Source organism: Saccoglossus kowalevskii, chromosome 22 (genome assembly GCF_978046115.1).
Source record: "Saccoglossus kowalevskii chromosome 22, keSacKowa6.1, whole genome shotgun sequence".
NCBI classification, from domain to species: domain Eukaryota; kingdom Metazoa; phylum Hemichordata; class Enteropneusta; family Harrimaniidae; genus Saccoglossus; species Saccoglossus kowalevskii.
The window spans coordinates 24,346,811-24,373,573 of NC_140662.1; the positions used below are offsets into that span (position 1 = coordinate 24,346,811).

General features: G+C 33.7%; 1 protein-coding gene across 1 annotated transcript; it reads right to left on the bottom strand.

Moving 5' to 3' along the window:
* Nucleotides 1-25,201, bottom strand: LOC100377174 (aldehyde dehydrogenase, mitochondrial-like). The gene is made up of 14 exons (XM_085496096.1): nt 25,004-25,201; nt 14,178-14,282; nt 11,473-11,613; nt 10,871-10,950; nt 10,348-10,397; nt 10,149-10,210; nt 9,670-9,798; nt 7,923-8,036; nt 7,663-7,765; nt 5,281-5,465; nt 4,489-4,653; nt 3,339-3,496; nt 2,396-2,510; nt 1-381 (listed from the first exon to the last, which is right to left on the bottom strand). The coding sequence occupies exons 1-14, from the start codon at nt 25,127-25,129 to the stop codon at nt 349-351; spliced, it is 1,566 nt and encodes a 521-aa protein (XP_085352222.1). The 5' UTR covers nt 25,130-25,201; the 3' UTR covers nt 1-348.
* Between the last annotated feature and the right edge of the window lie 1,562 nt (nt 25,202-26,763).

Genomic DNA, 26,763 nt, shown 5'->3' on the forward strand with positions numbered 1-26,763 from the left:
TTTCTTTATAATAGCATATACAATTGACACAAGAAACTTCTTCTCTTCATTTTCCCTTCAATGGCAGTTGAATCCAACCAACCAATCAACAAGCCTAGGGCACATAGATGTCAACTGAAAATCTTCCTAGGTTATTTCAATGGCCAATATAAACATCGTGTTCCATCCAGTATGAAATTTATAAAAATGAAGAGAATTGGTTTGTTGTGGTGACAGTGAATGAATTAATTAAATATACTCTGCATAATTAATAATTAATAACTTCTACAGTTAGCAGTTATGGATTTTAGAAATATTTGAGAGAATTATGATATGTGTATTGTCAAGCCACGAATGAAGACACCAGACTTAAGAGTTCTTCTGCGGAATCTGTATAGTTACCTGAAAAAAACAAAAAAGCAATCAGGATTACTGTCAAATAATAAAATATCAGCAGGATTTGTTATTATACTTTACAAAAGACAGCTAGATTGAAACAAGCAGCCAGTCGGCTGAGATAGCTCCACTGTTAGCAATGCACATTTCAATTAAAGAACAGAAGATATCATTAGAAAATGAACAAAATGTATAGTATCAAAACAATCAGACTTGCGGTTTTCAACAAGAAGTGGAAAATATCACCTTTTACCAAAAATTACAAAAATATTCATCAAAATTAGAGAATTGAAGATATCTTGAAATGAACAAATCTGAGTTAGAACCACATGTAGTACCCTAAGCAATTGGACTTGCGGTTTTCAACAAGAAGTCGAAAATATCACTTTTTACCAAAAATATTCACCAAAATTAGAGAATTAAAGATATCATTACAAAATGAACAAATCTGAGAGAGGTCCACATGTAGTACCTATATATGTAATATCTAAGCAATCGGACTTGCGGTTTTTAACAAGTCGAAAATATCACTTTTTACCAAAAATGACAAAAATATTCACCAAAATTAGAGAATTGAAGAGATCATCATGAAATGAACAAATCTAAGAGAGGTATACCCAAGGTACATATACACCAAGTATCAAAGCATTCAGGCTTGTAGTTTTCAAGAAGAAGTCGAAAAAATAAAACATTGACATGGACAACGGACGGCGACGGACAATCACTCATAAGTCGACAGCGGAGCTAACAAAAACAAGAATGTATGTCAAGTCTGCTATATCATTCCAAGATACGTTTAATAATCAATGAAATTGGTGTGTTCTATCAAGCAGGGGATTTTCAATGCAATAATTTTTCCCATATTTCTCTGAATTTTATTATTTTCTTGATTATACTGATCTTAATTAACATTTTTGAAAAAGAAATGTGGTGAAGGGCAATGAAAGTTGGCTCTTGCATTAAAATGTGAAAATAAATTATTCTAGGAAAGAAAATTTCAATTAAACAAGCAGCCTGTCGGCTGAGATAGCTCCGCTGTTAGCAATGCACATGGCAATTAAAGAACAGAAGATATCATTAGAAAATGAACAAATCTGAGAGAGGTCCACATGTAGTACATATATGTATAATATATCAAAGCAATTGGACTTGCGGTTTTCAACAAGTCGAAAATATCACTTTTTACCAAAAATTACAAAAATATTCATCAAAATTAGAGAATTAAAGATATCATTATGAAATGAACAAATCTGAGAGAGGTCCACATGTAGTACCTATATATGTAATATCAAAGCAATTGGACTTGCGGTTTTCAACAAGAAGTCGAAAATATCACTTTTTACCAAAAATTACAAAAATATTCACCAAAATTAGAGAATTAAAGAGATCATTACAAAATTAACAAATCTGAGAGAGGTCCACATGTAGTACCTATATATGTAATATCAAAGCAATTGGACTTGCGGTTTTCAACAAGAAGTCGAAAATATCACTTTTTACCAAAAATTACAAAAATATTCACCAAAATTAGAGAATTAAAGATATCATTACAAAATGAACAAATCTGAGAGAGGTCCACATGTAGTACCTATATATGTAATATATCAAAGCAATTGCACTTGCGGTTTTCAACAAGAAGTCGAAAATATCACTTTTTACTAAAAATGACAAAAATATTCACCAAAATTAGAGAATTGAAGATATCATCATGAAATGAACAAATCTGAGAGAGGTCTACCCAAGGTACATATACACCAAGTATCAAAGCATTCAGGCTTGTAGTTTTCAAGAAGAAGTCGAAAAAGTAAAACATTGACACGGACGACGACGACAACGGACGACGACGACGGACGACGGACAATCACTCATATGATAAGCTCCGCTTGACAAAGTCGACAGCGGAGCTAAAAATGATGAAATCTAACACCAGAAATAACCAGAGAGTGCTTTCAATAGACAATTAAATTTCTGTGATCAGGAAATGTTCTCTATTTATGCAACCATCATGGGATACACTTACTGTTTTAACTTCAGTATAAGCCTCCAGTCCATATTCTCCTAATTCACGTCCACTTCCAGACATTTTGTATCCACCAAATGGTGCTTGAGCCCCAAATACATCAAAACAGTTTACCCTAAAAAACAAAATATCATGAACATAATTCTTTCAACTAACTTAAATACAAAATCAAGTAGTTAAGTAAACTTTGACAACTACCATATTGCATGTAGGAACCTTTTTCATTTAACCTTTCGACAACACTACACTTCTTTCCCGTTAACATTTAGGATATTTTTTATGTATTTTTCCATAATTTCGCCAATCATTTTGGACTAAATGAATATGTAACCTAATCAATAGGACTTGACCAACATTTTTGAAGAAAAACATTGTGTGTTTTTTTGTGATACTAAGTGTGCAACTAAGTATAACGTGATTATCAAAAGAAATCCATGCATACCTAAATATTCATGAATCTTGACTAGCTATTTGCTAGTTCACTGCAGCCCTCAAGCTATACATTAACCATACAAACCCATGTAATATGAAACATTTTAAGCCAACATGACAACCATGACTGAATTGCCAACAATTTAGTTTTTTAATTAAACTGGTCAAAGACAAAGTTAAAAAATACTGTATAACAAAGAACAAAATATGTCTCCGTTAACCACAAAATTAAGAAAACATAGGAATACAGATAATAGGACCAATCCTTGAAACAAACAGGCCATGTGCAAGAATAGTAACAATTTTGGTTGAAATCTGCCCGAGCATAGAAGTGAATTTATTGGTACAACCATAAATCCACCAACAAATTAGTATCAGAATCAGTAATAGCTGGACTGTACTAATAAGTTCATAGCAGGGTGTGGAGAACCTTCATCAGAAACATCTGATGTTCATATATAATATTCAATATACTGACTGATCCAGATATAGCAGACTAAATGAAACTTACCAGACAGTACCAGCTCTAACGCCATTAGCAATGGCGATAGCTTTATTGAGATCAGTTGTGTTCACAGCTGCAGCTAAACCATAACAACTGTTATTAGCACGTTCAATTACCTCATCAATTGTGCTGAACTTCAGAATTTGCATGACAGGGCCAAAAATCTGAAAACCAAAATTAAAATGGCATGTTTTTGTGTAACTTGACCTTTTCCCCACCAGTTCTTTCTTTTCATCACAAATTCACAAAATAGTCACGCTTATAGTCTGCACTTTCCTTCAGAAGGTTGAGACAATTTAATTAAAATTTTGTATGTTGGCTGCAAAATTTTGAAGAATACAAGAAAACAAGCAGCTGTTGGCTGAGATAGCTCCGCTGTTGCAATGCATATTTCACTTTTCACCAAAAATTACAAAAATATTCACCAAAATTAGAGAATTAAAGATATCCTCACGAAATAAACAAATCTGAGAGAGGTCTACATGTAGTATATATATATATATATATGTAATATCAAAGCAATTAGACATGTGGTTTTTAACAAGAAGTCAAAAAAACAATTTTTTACCCAAAATTACAAAAATATTCATCAAAATTAGAGAATTGAAAATGATATCATGAAATCAACAAATCTGAGAGAGGTCCACACAATTTGGGTGAGAATGTCTGGTGGTGAAAAGATTAATTTCAATCAATAAGGCAAATTTCTTTGGCATTTCTCTATCCTCGGGGGCGGAGCTACGTCACAAGACGTTCCACGTTGCTACGACGTGCACCACTGTACCATGCATTTCTATGGGCTTTGTGCGCTCTGCTGTGGAACGCCCGTGGAGCCGGTGAAAACTCGAGAAAACAACACAAACTCAACTTTGAAGTAATCCTGAACAACCAAATTCATATATGTTACACACATAGGGCTAATCTTGTTACACTGTTCAGGGGACTCTCAACAACCATCCCAAAGTACCGTTTTCTGCGAGTTTTTGGTCTTTGTTTTCACCGCGAGGGTTGCCAGGCGGTAGAAAATGCTCGGATGTCCGCCCCCGAGGATATTTTTGTTTGTGATTCAGCCTATTAGGAGAGGAGGAGGAGCATAAATATTTAATGATGCTAACTAATGTCCTATCACCCGGGTCTTCGTGACAGATTGACTCACCTCTTCTTTGGCTATTCTCATATTATCTTTAACATCCGCAAAAACAGTAGGTTGAATGAAGAATCCTTTATCACCATGACGAGCACCACCACACATCAACTTAGCACCTTCTGCCTTGCCACTCTCAATCAACTCAAGAATCTTATTCATTTGTTCTTCATCAACCTAAAACAAAACAAAACAAAATAAACAAGCCATGCATGGCACAGTCCCTGTTAGTTATTGAATTTAAGATGTATTGTTTTGGTAATAGTAATACAGCATGTCAGAGATATGCCTCTAGAAGCCCATTCATTAAAACAAAATGGCCGCCAGTAAGCCATTTTGAATCCGATCTGAAAAATAAAATGACATGCATCAGGAACTCGTAATGTCTAATGTATGTACTAAGTTTGAACGAAATTCATCCAAGGACGCACAGAGGTCAAAACACAAGTCCCCGTTTCGGACTGCGTCTGAACGGGGACTAAAAATTATGTTTCTTTGCCAAGAATAATCAGCTTTACGTTTATGGCTTTAAAATGAACAACATCTATGAGGATAAATTCGGAAACATTGATTTTGTTATTCTTATGAGCTTGCAGTAAGTATTTAAATCAACATCTAAATATTTTATAATAACTTTTCCATTAGCTGAAAATGCTGGTTTTGAAAAACTTAAAAGTTAATTGTCAACATGGGAAAATGTGAAATTTTTCATGCAAAATGATTGCATATTTTGTGGAGTAAATTCCTACATATATGACAGATGTAAAGTAACAAAATCCAGAACAGCATATTTAAATATTTTACCTGAGGACCCTGTTCATTAGATTTGTCAAATGGATTACCAATAGTACGATTACGAGCTCTCTCTACGCTTTTTTTGACAAATTCATCGTATATACTTTCATGGACAAAAGTTCTGGATCCTGCACAACAACACTGTCCTTGGTTGAAGAACAATGCAAAGTGACTTTGCTCTACAGCATCAGCAACTGAAAGCAATAATATGAGGTTATGATAACAATATTGTAAGTTAGCACTTTGTCATATTGTGATCATATAACAGCTGACATCCACAAATAGCTGTAGCTATCTTTTCTCCAATTCTTAATAAACAAGCATTGATAATGCATAGTCCTCGTAGTCGATGTAAATGTTCAGTACAAGTGACATGTAGAAATGAAAGATCAATGTATTTTTAACACTAACACACATTATAGATTGTGTTACTGTCAGTATAGTACCTACGTGGGAACTTTGAACTGAATTGGACTATATCTTACAGAGGAAATGAAAGAAAAACGCAGCCAGTCGAGTATTGTTGTTCAAGTATCTCCAAAAGAAATATGGCTTGCACCGTAACCTTATATGTAAGGTCATCATACAAAGTTTGATTGAAAATGCCCTATTAAACTTTGAACTGAATCAGGCCATATCGCCCTGTTATGACATGTTACAGAATGATATTTTACGTTGATATTTCGGCCATCTTGGACCGAATCTAGAAAAAAAGTGACGTGTACCTATAACCCAACATGCATGATCACCATACAAAGTTTGATTGAAATCACCCTGTTCAGCTCCGAGAAACAGTTCATGGCATGCATATGTAGGTCATCATACATCATTCAAGTTTCAACGAGATCGGTCAAAGGGTGTCCGAGAAATGGCTCCGGACAGACAGACGGATGGAACACAAATTAATAGTCCCCGTTTTCGAACTTCGGACAAAAAATTTCATGTGTCATTAATGTCAATATGTAATGGCCATCACTGAAATGTAGACACTAAAAGCATAATGCTATATATCGAGTTTGTACATTAAATCACTTGCAAGTGCAAAAAGATGGCCGTTCGGTTGTGCCCGGGTCTGGGTGAAATGTCAAAAATGTCACAATCACAAGGGCTAACCCTGTCTCTGACAGCCTCTCAGTGAAGATTTTGTGTTATTTTCCATAATAGCATCATATTTTTATGGTTCCCATCATGTTAATGATTTCAAGGAAAAGGCAACTACTCAATCCTTAGTTTTCACATCGCATTTCATGCAACATTAGCCTTGTGTAGGGGATCACTTTGTCCATGCAATTGTGTCTAAAACAATATTTTTGTAAGACTAAGTCATCTCTTTATGTTAATTTATATAAATGAAATGATCAAAATCACAAGTATTTAAACATCTTTTTTCAACATAACTAAAAATAAGTGAATGAGAACAAAAACATTTTACAAGTCACTTGCATTATTTCCTATTCTTGGCATGTGTTCTAATTTGATGTAAATACATGCAATTTGTATGTGTTCAATGTTGGAAAGTTTAGCCCTAAAAACTCTGGAATGAGTGCAAATGTATTTTGAATGAATGCAAATATGGCAATTAGTGATTATCCATTCACCTCCGGATCTTGCATATTGTGTGAAATGCGCGACGTGAACGTTGGCCGCAAAAATTGAACAATTTGATTTTAAACTTGAATTTCTTTATTTCGTAGCTCACAACGAAAGGCCGATCTTTGACAGGGGAATATTGTGATTGAATACTCTTACTTCATCGAAATTGCCTATCATCAAATGTGTACAGCACATTATTAAGCATGGAAATGTCCCCAAAATACTTTTGCATTTGTCGAATCCCACATGATGTTTGATGCCACCACCACGCTATGACCTTTGTTGTCCTGTTTTTCATTTGGTTTCACGCATAACGCTGGATTTCCCAATGAATGGAAAATGGTCAATTATATAATTATATACAGGTCATGTATTTTATTGTTTTTAAAGCCTGGTGCAAGGGAACAGGGGCCCAGCGTCCTCATGCCATGGCCATGTGCCCCCTTACCCTGGGTGGAAAATTCTCTGTCAATCATAAAATTCTGATTGACCAGGGATCACATGTGGCCACAGTCTTCAACTGTGACCTGTCTGATAGTAATTTTGGCCCCAAGAAAGCCATAGAATGCACTATTTTAATTTAGAATTATCAAAAACTCCACACCCTGGTAGGGAGAACCCTATCTCCCCCACTTAGTGGCGCCACTGAATTGCAGTGCTCCCTTATGCAGTTTTTTTCTAGAAAAAAACCTGATGATATATAAAATATATTACTGCAAAGTATGCAAACTGTGATCATTATGAATGATGCATATTAATTTATTGTAATCATATTATATATTAAATATAATGGCTTACTGTTCGCATCATTGAAGACAATGTTTGGACTCTTTCCACCCAACTCCAGTGTCACTTTCTTTAAATTACTTTTGCCAGCAGCAACCTGGATGATATGTCCAACCTAAAACAAAACCAAAATTTTACAAAAATGTGATTTACACTGCAAAAAGAAAAAAATATGTCAGAAAATTTATATATCATCAGGATATTAAGTACAAATTTTCAATAAAATGTACGACTAATGCAAATAATGCATAGTAGTGAAAGTGACAACATACCTCAGTGGATCCAGTGAAGGCTACTTTATCAACATCCATATGTTCAGAAATGGCGGCACCAGCTGTTGGACCATAACCTGGTATAACATTTACGACACCAGCAGGGAATCCAGCCTGGCCAAACAGAATATTAAAGATGAACATATTGTTGATGCAAGAATTACTATGTGATCATTTAAAAAAAAAAAAGATGCTATCAATTAAATTGTAATATTATTTGTAAAATGGAGTGGGATATGAGGATTTTGGGAACCAAAATATTTGATTTTGCACATTGGCCGGAATTGTGCTGTAAGCAGATGTGAATATTTGCAAAAAAAAACCCAACAATTTAACCAAAACTTTGAAACGGCCTAGGTGGGTCTCAAATAGCTACCCCCCCCCCCTCCTGAGTCACTTCTGATGCACATCCTTTTTTGAATTATTACACCCATCCCTATACTAGACTTTTTGAAAATATTGGGGTCCCTATACTGATGCTTGTATCAGCCCAATTATTTCAAATTTTGACAATTGTTCGACTGAAAAATGACACCAGAGAGATACCACACTATTGTAAAATTCAAATATCTAATTAATAAGTACAATATGCTCAAACAATCCTTTGGGTGCGATATATTTTCCTACCAAAATGTTTATGCAATAATTTTTATGTATTTTTCTATAATTATTTTGTTAATTTTGAACCAAATGGATACATCATTTTACTGATTCATAAGCCCCCCCCCCCCCGAGTATAAGCCCAGCCCACTATTTTTAGAGATTTAACGAGTTGAGGGCATCCTCAAGCTGCTTTTTACCAGGTATCAACAACATTCATTAAAATATGCATGTAAAAAGTGATTCACTACACATCGGCAGTTTGGTTCGTGAAACCTGGTCATTGGACATCCTTTTACCTTTCCATGTCCATTGAGACCATTGTGAATGGGGTATAAAAGCGAAAACTATTGAGCAAACGCGACTTGTTGTCGACTGTGAAAGGTCTTAAATATCTCCGAAAATTGCAATCACCAGTTTTTAGAAAGAAAAATCTCCGTCATTTTTACATCGCAGAAATTCACTTCCGCATTGTGTTAAAAAAATTACATCATCAATAATGGAAAAACTTTGTCACTATGACACAGCATTTTCATTGGTTAATGTATGACTTTACCTGTTCAAAGAACTATGTTTCAGGTCAAATAGTGCTGAGAAACATCATGGCGAAAATTGCTTTGCATCAAGAGTTTCCGTATGATCGCAAAAATCCCACAACGAAGATAATAAACCTACCCATTTCTACACCATAAATTCGGACGGTATGTAAATCGTATTGTAATAAAATGTGTGTATGTTTATGAACAGTTTGTTTCTTCATTGTAAAAGTGTTGTGAAAATCAATGACGACTCATTTCGTTTTTTTTCTTCTTCAAAAAGACGTAATATCCCGGAGTCCAGTGTGGTGAATGAAAGATGTAATTTGGATATTTTTTTGCGAGTGGTAAGATGGTTACAATGGTAAACCACAAAAATAATCATCTGAGGTTGTCCTGGAGTATAAGCCCACTCCTTACTTTCCCCGATTTTACATGTTCAGGCCCCTGAGCATATGATCGGGAAAGTACAATAATTTCCCATAGGCTACAGGTTTTGAAAAAAAAAATGATGCAAGTTTTATTTTGTGAAAAGTGACAAAGTCAACACTCAAAAGCCAAATGGTAGATATGCAAATTAAACAATGCCAAGTTTTTTCTGATGTACTAACCTCTTTGATCAGTGAGCAAACGTACAGTGCAGAAAGTGGAGTCTGTTCAGCTGGTTTCATGACGATAGTATTACCCATTGACAGTGCTGGACCAAGTTTCCATGCCATCATTAGTAACGGAAAGTTCCACTGGAGAGGAAAAAAAAAGTGTATAATAAACATCATGAAAATAATTTATGAATTTCATTGTGGAACAGTGAAGACAGTCATATTAACAAATTCGATGCCGTGTAGAAAATATTGATAGAATGTATGGCAGCCATATTGGATTACATCTCTATGGTGGGCAGCATCAAATTCTTTCGATTGGCACTTGTTTTTATTGACAAAATTTGTGTACTAAAATCATCTTAGTTTCTATGATTTTATTATGTACTATAGTGAACTTAAATTTGCCAAGCATCACAGATCTGTCATGTGTGAATAACACTCCCAGTGGTCAAATTTTAAGATACTTTTGTTTTTAACATCATACTCACTGGAATAATTTGACCACACACACCAACGGGTTCATGACGTGTATAGCAGAAATAGTCACCATCTGAAATAACACAAAATCACTTATGAAAGTCAATTTATTATAATAAATAATTAAAATTATACAATGAAACTGAATAAAAACATGCAAATATTTATTTTTTTATTGTATTTTGTCACCACTATTATACAAAAACTTACCAATGGGAATAGTCTTTCCATGATTTTTGTCCGCCCATCCAGCATAGTATCTTAGGTGAAATTAAAAAAAAATTCAAGTTACTTTACATCCACTTAGATCACATTTATTATTTTTTTTTGAAATGAAAAGAACTGGTAGAAAATCCATGATATTTTATCAAATGACTACATTATCGATGTAAAAACAAATAATTTATTAGAACTTATTAATAGAATTAGTTTAGAAATATTCTTCACTGTATAAAATAAAAAAAAATTCTCTGGGTTTCCCCTCACCTGTAAACTAGGCAGGGATGTGTTTTGTTAGATTTAAAGTTAAAACAATTGACCCAGTCAATCACCATAGACTATGATTGTATTGACATTTTATTTTTGCCACAGAATTTGTATTTCGCACATTATGTACAAAATAAATTTAGGTGAAAATAAGCATCCTACATGTACCTTCAGAATAAAGACACACCGTAGACTAATTCAAGCGAAAACGGACAACCTATTCAATATTATATATAAATAGTCTTACCGAAGGCATTTCAGGGTCAATGCCAGATCTGCAGCATAAGCTATGTGAAAGGGTTTACCATTGTCAATAGTTTCCAAACTCTGAAAATACATCAAATATAAATAATATGCAACCGTTGCTGGAAAGATGCAACATAACATGTGGACAGTTGTGATAAGGACGAAGATTTAATGATAATATTATCTGAATAGTCATTCCGTACACTGAAATCTCTGCTTGTTATCCAAGATATTGTATTTGCATTGATTTTTAATGTAACGTGCATTGGCTATAATTTTGATGGTAATAACAAATATAATAGTTGATCTGAAACTTCATCTTTTGACCTGATAGGTCAAACTGGTTACTAACCAATCAGAAAGCTTGATAATACCAGTGTTTTATCAACATTTTTGCAATGATTTTGTGTAAAAATGACATGTTTTTCCCCAAAATGAATTTGACCCATTGATGGTAGTCAAAATAAAATGTATTGTATTCTTGAATTGGTGTCAGCAACTAAGAAAACTCTAAATTGTACTCATTTAATACTAAAAGTGATGACAATTCATACAAAAGACACAGCGGCATTATAATTTATTCAGATATGGATTAAAACTTACTGCAAGATACTCTCTATCTCTTTCAATAAGATCCGCCAGTTTATTCATGAGAAGACCTCGCTCAGATGCATCCATAGTCCTCCATGGTGACCCTAACTTAAACGCTTCACGCGCAGCGACTACAGCCTTGTTAACGTCAGCCTACAAAATATATTATTAACTGTCATATATAATGAAGTCAATATGTGAACTTTGATAAATATTAATCTTCACCAGGTAAAGTGACATGCAACTATGTTACTGTCTTTTGGACATCTATATGTAGTAGATGGGGTGAATTTTTAAATCCCCCAGACACTTTCAAAGATATTTAAATTTTGCTGGGCGATGATCAGTTCTCAAGTTGATTGAACCATATCATTATTATAACTAAAGAAATGATTTATTTTTGTAAATTAAATGGCACTCCACCTTCATTTCGTCTGGTGGAAAAAAAAGTTATGGAAACAAAAATGGAATATTGTATATGTAGTAAAAATAGCACTATCGAATTGTTTCAGGTGAAGTGTGGAAACTTTACCTAATGTTGGTTTGTACATCTTACAATACACAAACTTTATATATAATTGGAGTTACTTTTTTTTTTTAATTTTGTTGTTGTAAATTACTGTGGACTACTTTATTTTCGCTGGAATTAATTTTTGCTGAAAAGGCTTTTTGGGCGTTTTGTATGGAATTTATTTTCATTGATTTTTGACGAGTTTAATGTGAAATATAGGAAAAAAAGTATATTCCCTGGATTTTATTGTCACGGAATCATCCCTTTAGCGAAAATAGCGAAAAAAAATTCCAAGCGAAAATAAAATATTCTACAGTACTGTTTATTTCTGTATTTATTTATTTACTTAAAAAAAAAGTGATACGTGCAAGTGAGTGTAATATTGGTGTTTTGCATCTCATTACTGCATTGGTGTTGGTTTCTGGTGCATAACATCTACGAAATAATGACAATATGATGGGAAGTTCTGACTTTGATACTCGGAGCCAACAGTTTTTTTAGCAGTATAAATCAGTACAGTTTTTCATGCCTTCCATTATGGTTAAAGCCAACTAATTGTCATTTGTATAGTTTGCATTTTCATTGTCCTTGTTATTTATAACCAATTTAAATTCATCCAACATTTTTTTCGTGTTTCAATAAACGATTGTTCCCGTTTCACAACCAAATTTTTCTCATGTAGAAAACAATTATTTTGAAATACAAGTTACACAGATTTCTTTGAATGGCCGAATGATATACATGATGGCCGAGTCTTTTTGTAATATATTTTACCATCATCTAAGGTGCACATATTCAAGTGTTGTAAGCCACATTAATTTTGCAAGACAAATATTCACAATTTTCTTTACCCAGTGAAATATTTGTAACAGTGAAAATTTCTCAGATGTTTTGAGATGAATTTGCAATTCATCTGAATTTGCAACCCTGTTATTGGTCAAAATACTGTTTGAATTACATGCATAAAGGAGATGTCTTGCAGACCTAGAGCATTGTTTAAGAGGTATTTGTGACCTATATAGAAGATGTCTTGCAGACCTATAGCATTGTTTAAGAGGTATTTGTGACCTATATAGAAGATGTCTTGTAGACCTATAGCATTGTTTAAGAGGTATTTGTGACCTATATAGAAGATGTCTTGCAGACCTAGAGCATTGTTTAAGAGGTATTTGTGACCTATATAGAAGATGTCTTGCAGACCTATAGCATTGTTGAAGAGGTATTTGTGACCTATATAGAAGATGTCTTGTAGACCTATAGCATTGTTTAAGAGGTATTTGTGACCTATATAGAAGATGTCTTGCAGACCTACAGCATTGTTTAAGAGGTATTTGTGACCTATATAGAAGATGTCTTGCAGACCTATAGCATTGTTTAAGAGGTATTTGTGACCTATATAGAAGATGTCTTGTAGACCTATAGCATTGTTTAAGAGGTATTTGTGACCTATATAGATGTCTTGCAGACCTATAGCATTGTTTAAGAGGTATTTGTGACCTAAATAGAAGATGTCTTGCAGACCTATAGCATTGTTGAAGAGGTATTTGAGACCTATATAGAAGATGTCTTGTAGTTCTATAGCATTGTTTAAGAGGTATTTGTGACCTATATAGAAGATGTCTTGCAGACCTATAGCATTGTTTAAGAGGTATTTGTGACCTATATAGAAGATGTCTTGTAGACCTATAGCATTGTTTAAGAGGTATTTGTGACCTATATAGAAGATGTCTTGCAGAACTTGGAAAGTACATAAAAATCCTGGTCATACATTAGTCAATTTATAAATTGAAAACACAAATTTCTAAATGAGAAAAAAATGTTGAACCAGCCAATTAAACAAATTACCAGTCAGTACTAGTTGTTTTTAACCGACTTCCGTACTCACAAGATACCAAATGCAATGCATGCTATGTGATAGTCTAACTGAGATGGATGCTGTCTTAGATTGCAAGAACCCAGAGATGGGAACAATCTCGATGTAAAATGAAGAATTTGCCAAAGCAGATCATGTTTAAGGAGCTGTTAAGTTCAAAAATTAGTTTTATTACTAACAGTCTGCGAGTTTTTATTCATATACATTTATGCTAATTGTTGAATGTTTTCTTTTATTATTGTTGTGTTTGTTTGCTTGTGGCCATCAATTCTATATTTCATTATTTTGAGTCAAATAAAATATTCTATTCTATCAAATATGATATATACTTACTTTGTCTCCTTCAGCGATGTCACAGATTTTTTCACAAGTTGATGGATTGATAGTGGGGAATGTCTTTCCACTGACTGAATCATGCCACTCATTATTGATGAAAATCTGTGAATAGATTTTTAATTATAGTAACAGTATATCAATATATCATACTACCACCTAGAGGCAATGGTTGTGTGTGTGCTCTGAAGGCAGGTGGTGTGGAGAACTAGGTCATGAATACTAGTTTGAGTGAATAAATAAATGTTTAAGCGATCCCTACTGGATTCTCCCATAATCCTGAGTGACACAGAATCTATCTGTAGCTAGGTTTCAGAGAATAATCTGTGAAACGCAAAAAAAATGGGTTGCTTTAAATTGTAATGATCCGAGCTGGTAGTAACAATTTGGAATTATCGATAAGACCCAAAACACTATAACATGTAGGAAGTTGTGTTGGGAAATACATGCACAGTTAAGTCCACCTGGTTTTTTCCGTATTTTTTCCATGACTGGTTGTATGTATAAAAATTCAAGGAATTATTTTAAAAGTTTTGCAATATTGCTCTAGTATGTCTATATGTGTAATCCTTTAAGCACATACACATAATCATCAACACTGTTATAGCTACATTGTACTTTACATACACATAATCATCAACACTGTTATAGCTACATTGTACTTTACATACACATAATCATCAACACTGTTATAGCTACATTGTACTTTACATACACATAATCATCAACACTGTTATAGCTACATTGTACTTTACATACACATAATCATCAACACTGTTATAGCTACATTGTACTTTACATACACATAATCATCAACACTGTTATAGCTACATTGTACTTTACATACACATAATCATCAACACTGTTATAGCTACATTGTACTTTACATACACATAATCATCAACACTGTTATAGCTACATTGTACTTTACATACACATAATCATCAACACTGTTATAGCTACATTGTACTTTACATACACATTTGTACAATATATATAAAGGCTATACAGAATTACTGCATACCTGCAAGACTGTAGATTTAGGGCTACAGTCAAGCATATTTATAGACATGACCTCGAGATTTGTTTCATGTGTAAGCGAGTGATTGAATGGAAAGCACAATAGGAATGCCATAAACTGTATAAATTTACATTTTGCACTGATTTCTATGTCAAAACTATTTTGTTCATATTTCGAAATTTGGGTCGGCGAATCATTGAAAGAAAAAGTTATATATATATATTATATGAACTGTATATTGTAAAAAACATTACAAAAAATGTTCATTTAATTTTAATAGTGAGATTCCAGTGTGATAATAGCATTGAGTTCAACTTGAACTGCATTAAGCACAGAATGTTTTGATGGCAATAATGCTTTATGACAGAAAAGCACTATGAAGATTAGATGATGAATTTCAAGCGATCATAAAACAGCTAAAAATGCTAAGATTATACATAGTTTTTTTTTTATTCCAGCTAATATACAAGCAGTTTTGATATATCTATATTGTTAAAAATATTTAAATATAGCTATGCAAATTGTATGTAAATTAAGTTCCTACAAACTCATGGTTATAGTTATAAGTGTGTACAAAATACAGGATTTATGCAAATTGTCATTTTTGTGTGAAAAAATCCCTTGCATACACAAAGAACCTAGAACACTTTCCCAGTCGTTTTTGAAACCAAACTCATCATTAAACTCAGTATCCAATCATAAACGGCCTCAAAGAAAGATATCAATTAGGTTTTAAATAACTCGGGAAAGTGTTTATGTTCTGCGTGTAATGAAGTGTTTCCTATTTGTGTGGATTTTTCCACACAAAAATGACAAATTCTGCCAAATTTTGTTAGTGGTTGGCCTAATATGGGTTGTTTAGATGCGAAAGTTTGGTATTGTTCCCACGATTTGTAGGAATCTGAAAAATGTGTTTCTCAATTTGTCTCTTTATTTAGTTTCAAGCCGTGTTCAAGATGGCTACCACCATATAGAAAATATCTATCAGGAGATTAATCACATTGATTTGATTAACACTTGTACACCAGCTGACAGTAAGGGTTGAGGATAGAGCTAGGCATCCATATATAGCAATGGTTTGCAAATTTGAAAACTGAAAACACTAGAACAATTTAAATTGACCACTTTACAGATGAATAAATTTGCATATAACTGAAAACACTAGAACAATTTAAATTGACCACTTTACAAGTGCATAAATTTGCATATAACTGAAAACACTAGAACAATTTAAATTGACCACTTTACAAGTGCATAAATTTGCATATAACTGAAAACACTAGAACAATTTAAATTGACCACTTTACAAGTGCATAAATTTGCATATAACTGAGAACACTAGAACAATTTAAATTGACCTCTTTACAAGTGCATAAATTTGCATATAACTGAAAACACTAGAACAATTTAAATTGACCACTTTACAAGTGCATAAATTTGCATATAACTGAAAACACTAGAACAATTTAAATTGACCACTTTACAAGTGCATAAATTTGCATATAACTGAAAACACTAGAACAATTTAAATTGACCACTTTACAAGTGCATAAATTTGCATATAACTGAAAACACTAGAACAATTTAAATTGACCACTTTACAAGTGCATAAATTTGCATATAACTGAAAACACTAGAACAATTTAAATTGATCACTTTACAAGTGCATAAATTTGCATACAACTGAAAACACTAGAACAATTTAAATTGACCACTTTACAGATGAATAAATTTGCATATAACTAGAAACAATAAAACAGGACATGATGTCAATTTACACTCTACAATAAAATTGTTAAGCCCTAGCACAAGCTGTTTCCAGATGACTGTTTCAGTTTTAAAAATACAGTACCCCGAGCTGATTTTTTAGAGAAATAGGCCGAGCTCACCTATAGTTGTGCTAAGGAATAGAAACCACAAAAAATTACATTTTTACAAAAGTACAAGTTTGATGTTGTAAACCTACAGACAAAAAAATGATATTTAAAACCAAATACCTTAGTGTACTTTATGGCAGGAGTCTTATGAGGCTTTGGTTCTGACATTTTCAAAAATGTATTCACAAAAGAGAGATGTATTTTAGGATTAACCACGTCAGGAAAACACAGGTCACAACTGAGCACTTCACCTTTGAACAAACTTTAGGTGTTATTCCATTATTACACAGGGGTAGAGGGGTCAGATAGGAATGAGCTTAACTGGACAATCACCATCAGTTATATTGTATTAAGTATATAAATTAATGTTTTAAAACTAAACACATTGTTTAATATAAAATACTATAATAATATTGATAATAATATAATCAGCACAATGAAAAACCACAAAATGTACAACCATGTATGCAAGGTCACAGACGTATAACAAATGGGACAGTTGGATGATTATTTTACCAGAGGTCACCCAAAGGTTGATTTTTTTGTAATGCTGACCTCTACCACAATTCATACGACCATAGATGTCATGCATTAGCATGTTAGCATTTTTGTTAAAAAAATCAATTTTTTTTTCTAATTTGCTGGAACAATAAAATTTGCATGTATGCAATAAAAAAAACATGTTGTCATACTCAAAAAACAACCTCTATCTTCAAGTTCTCAGAAAAACAACCAGTTTAAAGTACTGGTATCTAATCTAAAGTTGCCTAGATATACAGGTCCACTGGTACATGTCAATAAACTAAGCTACACATACAGTCTAACAGCTGACATAATTGAAGTGCGCCCTCACACATCGCATTTCAGATCAAACACAGAAAAAAAGACCATTGGCTAAGAACAACCATACAATTTGAGGGCTTACAAACACCGATAGGAGAATTGGTGGTATGAGTTTTACTATAGTTTATCATATACGAGTAAGATGGTGTACCCTTACACATTGTTATCAGAATACACTATTAATTTTATTAAATTTTTCTAGAAACTAGCTGAAGTATGTAGTAGTGATGATGAAAATGAACTTTATACTTTTTTTTGTTAATTTTTTAAAAACTTTTTATACTTTATAATCTATAACTGTATTTAATTATTCAAAGAAAGCGCTATACGAACATGCTTAAAACAGTGGTAAAAATTGACAACACAAAGTGTTATGATGACTAAATTTACATATTTGTATTTTAAATAATTAATAAATCACACAGGCAAGTATGAAATAATTTTAGAACATCTTTAGATGCGCAATCATCTACATTTTACTGGATGTCAAAACATTGGTCACAAAAGATTTCACGATTATTAAAACAATCAATGCAACAACTCCGCAAGTATTCAATATGCAAATGATTTCAAATTCTGACATCAAAATGTCCAATCACATTGAGTACTACTCGGCAATCAATTTTTTCAGAGATTGTAGATGTAGTATATGGACAATACATTGTCAACTATTTTGGATTAATTTATGCATTCTGAAGATTTGGCTACCTGTAAATCTGAAAAAACTTATTTTGGTAAAAATAATACCATAGTCTCTGTTTGAATTAGGGGGAATGTTATTTATACCAAAAAGAAAGTAATATGGACCAAAAGCATAGTTACTGTAAAATGACTAATATTCACTGGGTTGCTGATTTACCATTTCAGGCATATTCACGGTTTTATCATTTAGATAATGTGTTCTATGCTAAATTTCCCATATTCACTGGGTTTTAATTTACCACATTTTCCAGTTAGCGAAATAAGCAAAATTAAAACCCAGTGAATATTTAATCCTTTTACAGTAGTAAATGAAAGTGAATAAGATAATTAGCTGGTCTAGTATAAACAGAAATTAGATATATTAAATTACCCTTCCAAAATCAAAATAAATGGAGGGAAATTAAACAGGATATGCTATTACTGTAAAATCTGCAACAGAGGGGATGCGGCTTCTATTAGAGCATCTACACATATGCGTCTTGCGTTCTATGTATAGTAATGTTAAGTCTTGTGTCAAATCTGAATCTAATCTTTCAAGTTCCTTTGAATGTCCGATAGGGGTCAGACAAGGATGTATGTTAAGCCCTATTTTATTTAGTTTCTTTATTGAAGAATTAAATTTGATGTTGGTTAACTCGGGAAATTTGGGGATTCAACTAACACAGGACATTTATGATGAAACCATTTTTAGTGACTCAATTCCAAACCTGCAGAATTTGATTAATATTTTATCGCAATTTTGTAGCAAGTGATGTAAGAAAGTTAATTTACAAAAAACAAAAGTTATGGTTTTCCGCAAAGGCGGTCACACTTCACGAAACGAGAAGTGGTACCTTGAGGGATGCGAGTTAGAAGTTAATTGTCTTCTATTATAAGTATTTAGGTCTCGTGCTTTCTTCCAGGAACATTTGGTCTAAAGCAGTTTCTACTTTAGCGGACCAGGCTGGGAAAACTCTTAGGATTCTTTCATCGGTATCTGTTAAACTTAATGGGGTTTATTTTGACACCCATTTCAAATTATTTGATTCAATTATATCTCCTATTCTGTGTTACAGATCTGAAATATGGGGATTTCAATATTACGACCAAATTGAAAAAGTATATAGGAAATGGTGCAGGAGGCTTCTTGGGCTCCCTCAAGGTACTGCCAAAGAAGCTATAGTTGGTGAGTGTGGGCGACTTCCAATCTTTGTTTCCACACTTAAACGTTGTATTAAGTATTGGCTTAGACTCTTAGAACTCACCCCCCCCCCCCCGACGAGAATTCCCAGGCATGCCTATTCAATGTTGCGTAATCTCAATGACCTAGGTAGAAATAACTGGGTGACGGCAATTAAACACATTTTGTATTCATATGGCTTTGGGTATGTCTGGCTAGCTCAAGAAGTAGGTAGCAAGGACGTTTTTCTTTCTGAATTTGTACTGCGAGTCTCCGACACACAGAGACAGCTTTGGAAAGCAAATGCGTCCTTGAAACCTAAATTACGTAATTACATTGAGTTCAAGAGTACCTTACAACCGGAGAAATATTTATTTTTAAATTGCAATCTGAAACTCGTCCGCATTTTTGCCTGTTTTCGTTGTGGGGTTTTACCACTTAGAATTGAAGAAGGTCGGCTCGAAGGTTTGCCTTCAACGAAAAGAGTCTGTAAAGTATGTCGTGCTAATTTTGTTGAGGATGAATATCATTTTCTGTTGATTTGCCCAGCCTATATCACATTTAGACGAGAGATAATCCCCCAACATTATTCATTCCAACCAACCATCGATAAATTTCAAAGGTTTGTTCAAGCAACAAATGGTGTTATTCTACGAAATATTTGTGTGTTTGTGTTCAGAGCATTTGAAGTTAGGAAACAATTGTTAACAAATTAATTATTATTTAATTCCATGTGATCAATAACCGAGAACATTATCATATTCTACTTGTACCCGTTACATTTTAAGCATTGGTTTGATATGTTTGTATATGGGCCGGTGGCCTAGGAAAGCAATAAATACTTATTATCTACACATATGAGAAATGATGAATTTTTGGTTCTCAATTATTCAAAAATAATGGGTGTGACTTCTATTAAGGATGCGGCTTATAATGCAGATTTTACAGTAATGCATTTTTTGTATCCAAACTGAATTTCATTTGTCCAAGATCATGTACAGAGATATAGTAGTATAGTATATAGTCCAAGTGGCATATACAACAGATTGTTTATTTACATCAAAACACGTGTTCTGTGTAGTAGTAATATGGCCTATGATCTGATTATGAAACACACTGATATGTATGATGTATGTGCCAAATACGAATGAAAATGTTACATAAATTGTGGAAATATAGTAGTAAGGCCAAAAAGTCTGTCAATCCTTGACCAGTTTATGAAACAAATTGTCATGGACATGCATCCTAACATGTATAAAGTACATGTACATGTATGTGCCAAATCTGAATGAAAACTGACAGAGCACGTCCAAGATACCACATAAAAAAACAAAAACAAGATGCCAGCCAGCTGACCATCTTTGATCAAATTGCGAAATAAAACGTCATGGACATGTATCCTAACATGTATAATCTATGTACCAAGTTTGAATGACAACTGACAAGATGGCTGCCAGTCGGCCATTTTGAATCGAATCGCTAAACCACTGCATGTGCATATGTCCCACATAAGGTACTAGGCACATGCAAAGAATGAATGGAATCGGTCCACAGGATTCGGAAATACGACTCTGGACAGACTGACGTACGGATGGACGGTCGGGGACATGTATCCTAACATGTATGATCTATGAACTAAATTTAAATGAAAACTGACAAAGCATGTCCAAAATACGAAATTTCAAAAAAACAAGATGGCTGCCAGTCAGCTATCTTTGATCCAATTGTGAAATAAATCGTCATGGACATGTATCCTAACATGTATAATCTATGTACCAAGTTTGAATGAAAACTGACAAAGCATGTCCAAAATACAACATTTTCAAAAAACAAGATGGCTGCCAGTTGGCCATTTTGAATCGAATCGCTAAACCGCTGCATGTGCATATGTCCCACATAAAGTACTAGGCACATGCAAAGAATGAACGGAATCGGTCCAAGGGATTTTGAGATATGACTCCGGATGGACGCACGGACCGAGACCGAATTATAAGTCCCCGTTTTCGAACTTCGTCCGAACGGGGACTAATAAACATGTCAATAATACATTTTGAAATACCAAGATGGCTGCCAGTTGGTCATTTTGGATTCAAATACAGAACGAATCATCATAGATATGTATTTCAACATGTATAATGTTTGTATCAAATTTGAGTGAAAACCAACAAATCCTGTCCAAGTTCACCAAAATTCAAGATGGAAGAAGGTTGTCCATTTTTGATCTGATTATGGAACAAACTGACATGACCATGTATTTCGATATATGTATGATGTACATGTCAAAGATGAATGAAAATGGTCCAAAAGCCTCGGAAATATAGTAGTATGGTTAAAAAGCAATATGGCCACCAGAGGCCCGTTTTTGATCTGATTATGAAGCAAACATCTGTTTCAATATGCATGGTGTATCATGTATGTGCCAAATATGAATTCGACTCTCACATTTTCTTCGTGGACACGTATTCTTTATTTATTTATTTTACTAACTTAATAATTAACAACAATTTTCGATAATAACGAATTTTTTTTAACATTTACAATGTAGAATTGTAATACACGTTTATTAATTAAATGTAATGTACATGTATCAATAAAACATGAAATCAACGTACCATCCATTGTCCTTCATTTTATGTTAATTTTACGTTCGGATCGTTTATCAGAACGATCAATTAACCGAACAAATACGTCACCGCCCACTGTGTTCGGATAATCTAGGTTTGACTGTACATTGTACTACAATTAAAGCGAACCTAAATGCGGCCTTAATTTATAGTTGTGTATATTCTAAACTGTATTCGAAATAATATTGCAGTGGTTTAATTTTGTTTTAATTATAACTGTAGCTTGGATAAGCATTTGAAGTGCTTGCAATTAAACACCATGGAGGCCATTCATGGAGGGGAATAAATAACGAACGAACATATTTAACATCCGGGTACTTTTCAAAGCTATGACGTTTTAGTATCTGATCACATTCGTATACGCCATTGTACATAGCCGTTCATGCTGCCAAGCGTTGTGTACTACGAGTATAAACTCAACTTTTATATGCACAATGTGCTTTTTAAAACTTGGGTTAGAGCCCTATGCGTTTGAAACAGTATTCTGAGAGTGGAAGCCCAATTGCGTTAAAGTACCGTACTTCCCCGATCGTAAGCCCCTCCCGAGTATGAAGCCCATCCCTATATTTTTACTAGGTATTTATCGAGTTGAGAGCAATCACGATTATAAGCCCAGAGTGTTTTTACTGGGCGTCGACGATATTCTTTAAAATATGCGTGTAAAATGTGTTTCATTTCGTAATAATCGTGATTGGCATGGTAGTTTGGTTCGTGCTTTTAGTTTTTATGAGAAAACCTTTCTATTCTGTCATTTACTCAGGATGAACCCCGATGTTGCAATACTGGAGTAATCCATATTTCTTTGAGTAGTAGCTTTCGAAAAACCAAAAATGTGATCGTTAAGTCGTGTACCTGGTTATTGGGCACGGTTTACTTTGAGACTATCATGAAAGGCCTAGGGTTTGAACAATGTGACATGTTGGCGACCGTGAAAGGTGTTTAAATTCTTCCTCCACACTCAGTTTACCCAAGGTTACTATTAACCGTTGTTTATATTTCGGAAATTGCGAATCGCCAGTTTTTAGGGAAAAAATCATTGTTTTTTCGTTGCAATCAGTGCTACAGATCGCAATAATTCACTTCCGCATTGTGTTAAAAAATCATCGTCAATAATCGGAAAATTTCATCATTACGACCCATTTTTTTGATTGGTTAATGAAAGACATGACCTGTTAGGTCAAAGGAAGTTGTTCCAGGTCAAATCGTGCTGAAAAACCTCATGGTGGAAAATTGCTTTGCGTCAAGAGTTTGCGTACGATCGAAAACATACCAAAACAAAGATAATGATAAATGCCTTCGTCCACAGACCCTACCCATTATTTCACTGTAAATTCAGACAGTATGTAAATCGTATTGTAATAAAATGTGTGTGTTTTTATGAACATGTTTGTTTCTTCATTGTAAGTGTTGTGGAAATCAATGACGCATTTTTTTTTTCAAAAATAAGTATTATTTTCCCAAGCCCGGCGTGGTGAACGAATAATTTTTTTGGATAATTTTTCGTTGTTAGCAAGATGGTTACAGTGTTTAACCCCAAAACAAAATCATCTTTTCTGAGTTGGTCCTCGAGTATAAGTTCATCCCTTACTTTTCCCTTTACGTGTTCATGCCTCCGGGCTTATGATCAGGGAAGTACGGTATACTGTGAAGATTTAGATCAGTGTGAGTGATGAGAGTATATCGTCGACGATGCCCCTTGATCGGATAATAGTTTTATTTCAAATTACACGGAAATCTGTGAACAATCTGCTTGGTGTTCTTGTGACAATTGTCCCATGATTTGCCAGTGCAGCCCCGTGAATACATGGACGAAAATGTTTCCTCCACCACCACCTACGAACTCAAGATTGCATACTCCATCATCCATACTTTGAATAATTTGCACGCCGCACAGTGCAGTACTGGAAACAGCATTTATTAGACAGTTAGACAAAAAACAAACAAAATGCCTGTCTCGATCAATCGCACATCCATAATGTTTGTATGTTGATACACTTGTAAATAACATTAATGTAAAAGTCGAAACAACCTAGACTAGAAGTCAATTCACCAGTCCAGCCAAATATGGCTCCCTAAGTTGCTTATATTTAATCAGATACTATTTCGTCATCATGCTTTGTTACCTTACCTGTTTATACCTCATGAGGGCGTTTTTTTATGGCAAGATGGCGCAAGCGGAAGTCCTTCGCAGGTTTATGGTTTCTCATATTTAAATCATCATAACTCTGAAGATTATCATTTTTTTTAATTTTTTTTTTTAAATTTATAATCAATATACATAACTTGATAAATACAAACACCAAAATAGGCTCTATTTAGTTCCCCTTTAATACTCTTATAAAGTTAAAAATAGACTACTCTCGGCGCAACAAGGTATTCTCTTCATCTATAATTATAAATGTTTATAAATTTTCACAATTCTGAAAGAGAGATCGTTATTGGCCGATTGAATAGCATTGGAATGTTTTCAAATGTGCGTCGTTGTTTTCGTTGGTTGCTTGGATGGATGGATTCAATTTCAATGTAACTGCCATTGAAATTTATAAATATTTACAAAGTTGAAGTGAATGCCTTTGCTGCGCTAGAAGTAATATACTCACCTGTTTGCATCCGATGTCTGGGCTTGTATACGGCTTGGGTTGTGCAGCAGAGCCATATGCACAACGACCAATAACACAGACCCAGTTTGGTTTCAAGTTCTTTGCTAATGTTGCCAGCGAGAGCATGTCTATTTCAGTCGTTTCGGGAACGTAAGAACTGGGAGTGTTATTACGTACTGGTGCTCTGCTGTATTTCGCGTAACACAGCGTTGTATACTTGCTCGGTCAAGCGGAACAATAACATAGTTCCCCATGCTTACCGTGTTTAGTATACCATCCTCCACGATTGTACTAGCTTTTGAGTTCAGGGTATACCGTCGTGTGTGTCTTTTTTTTTCATAATACATGCTAACACGCGGCATAACAATTTTCGCAAATTGCTTTTAAAGTTGTTACTGGCGGATTGATACATGAACGAACTTCTGTTGTTCTTTAGGTCACGAACCCGTCCGGTGACAAGGAGGCCAATGATCGAGATTGGCAATCCAAAGAAAGTAGTGTTGTGCTCAAAATTTTGGACAGTGCGTATTTTTCCTATAAAAATCTATTGCTTTATTAGTATTATTTGAGAACGTGGGGTGAATTTAATATTTTTATTAAAGTATTAATAATATTAAAAATAACTTTATTACTCGACTGAATCTTCTCAGTGTGCACGTATGGTAAATGAAAAAATAAATAAAATTACAAAATAATGTCTGAACCACATTTTGTTATCCCTGCAGTTATGACATTTATTTTATTGTTATGATTGTTTTTTTTAAGTATATTGCAAGTACAATGTTGATAGTTACCGTTGTCGAATAAAGAGAACATCTTTAGTCACGTTTTTCGGTTTTATTTTACATTTAAATAACTAAATACCTTTTTTTTCGGTGTCATAATTTGCACATTTCATGATGAAATGTTTCTTATTTTCAATTTGATCTTTCTCTATTTTTTCATCAATTTGATTTGATTTTAATTGTTTCAGTTAGGCATTATTTGTGCAGTTATAATTTTAATTTAAATTTGGAAAAGCGCGCCAAAATGGAGCCTAAAGATGTGTACATTCTTTTACAAGTGACATTCAATTGCTTATCTGGAGTTTTTTTTCGACGTTCCCGAAACTACTGTAAGATCATCTACACACAAAATTGTGTTCAGTTTATTATCCCAAATTTTGATTGGCTTATCTTTAGTTTCCCCAAATACTTATGGTAGGTCATTATTGGGTTAAATTGTTAGCACCTTTTGTGGCAGCAATAACGTTGCTTTATAGTTGCCAGGAAATTTTCCGCTATGAAGAATTTGATTAAATACTGTAAAATACTTTATTTTAGCTGGAATTATTTTTTTGAAAAGAGTTTTTGGGTGTTTTGTATGTTTAATTTTCATTGATTTTTGACAAGTTGAATGTAAAATATAGGAAAAAAGGTATATTTGCTGGATTTCATTTTCCCTGAATCATTCAAGTTTCGAAACTAGCGAAAATTAATTCCAAGCGAAAACATATTTTACAGTACATGTAGATTAATTCTACACTGATTGAGAATCTCATTTTGATTTCCACATTTCATTTGTTACGCCATTTTCTGTAGATTACCTCGGAAATGATTTTAATATATTATGGACTTTTTTTGGAACGTACCATATAATTCTTGCGTAATGTCAGATAATACAACAACAAAACAAAACAAGATTCGGAACAACAAAATTGACAGAACTAAAACATATCAAGAATATAGATTTAACAAAATACATTATTTTGCAAAAGAATC

What these genes read in the sequence shown, in the direction of transcription:
- LOC100377174 (XM_085496096.1), bottom strand. Translation starts at nt 25,129, where the DNA reads ATGCTCTCGCTGGCAACATTAGCAAAGAACTTGAAACCAAACTGGGTC. An exon ending in TGGAAAGACTATTCCCATTG is followed by an intron (nt 10,211 to 10,347) that starts GTAAGTTTTTGT and finishes GTGTTATTTCAG; the next exon opens with ATGGTGACTATTTCTGCTAT. An exon ending in CTTATACTGAAGTTAAAACA is followed by an intron (nt 382 to 2,395) that starts GTAAGTGTATCC and finishes TGTTTTTTTCAG; the next exon opens with GTAACTATACAGATTCCGCA.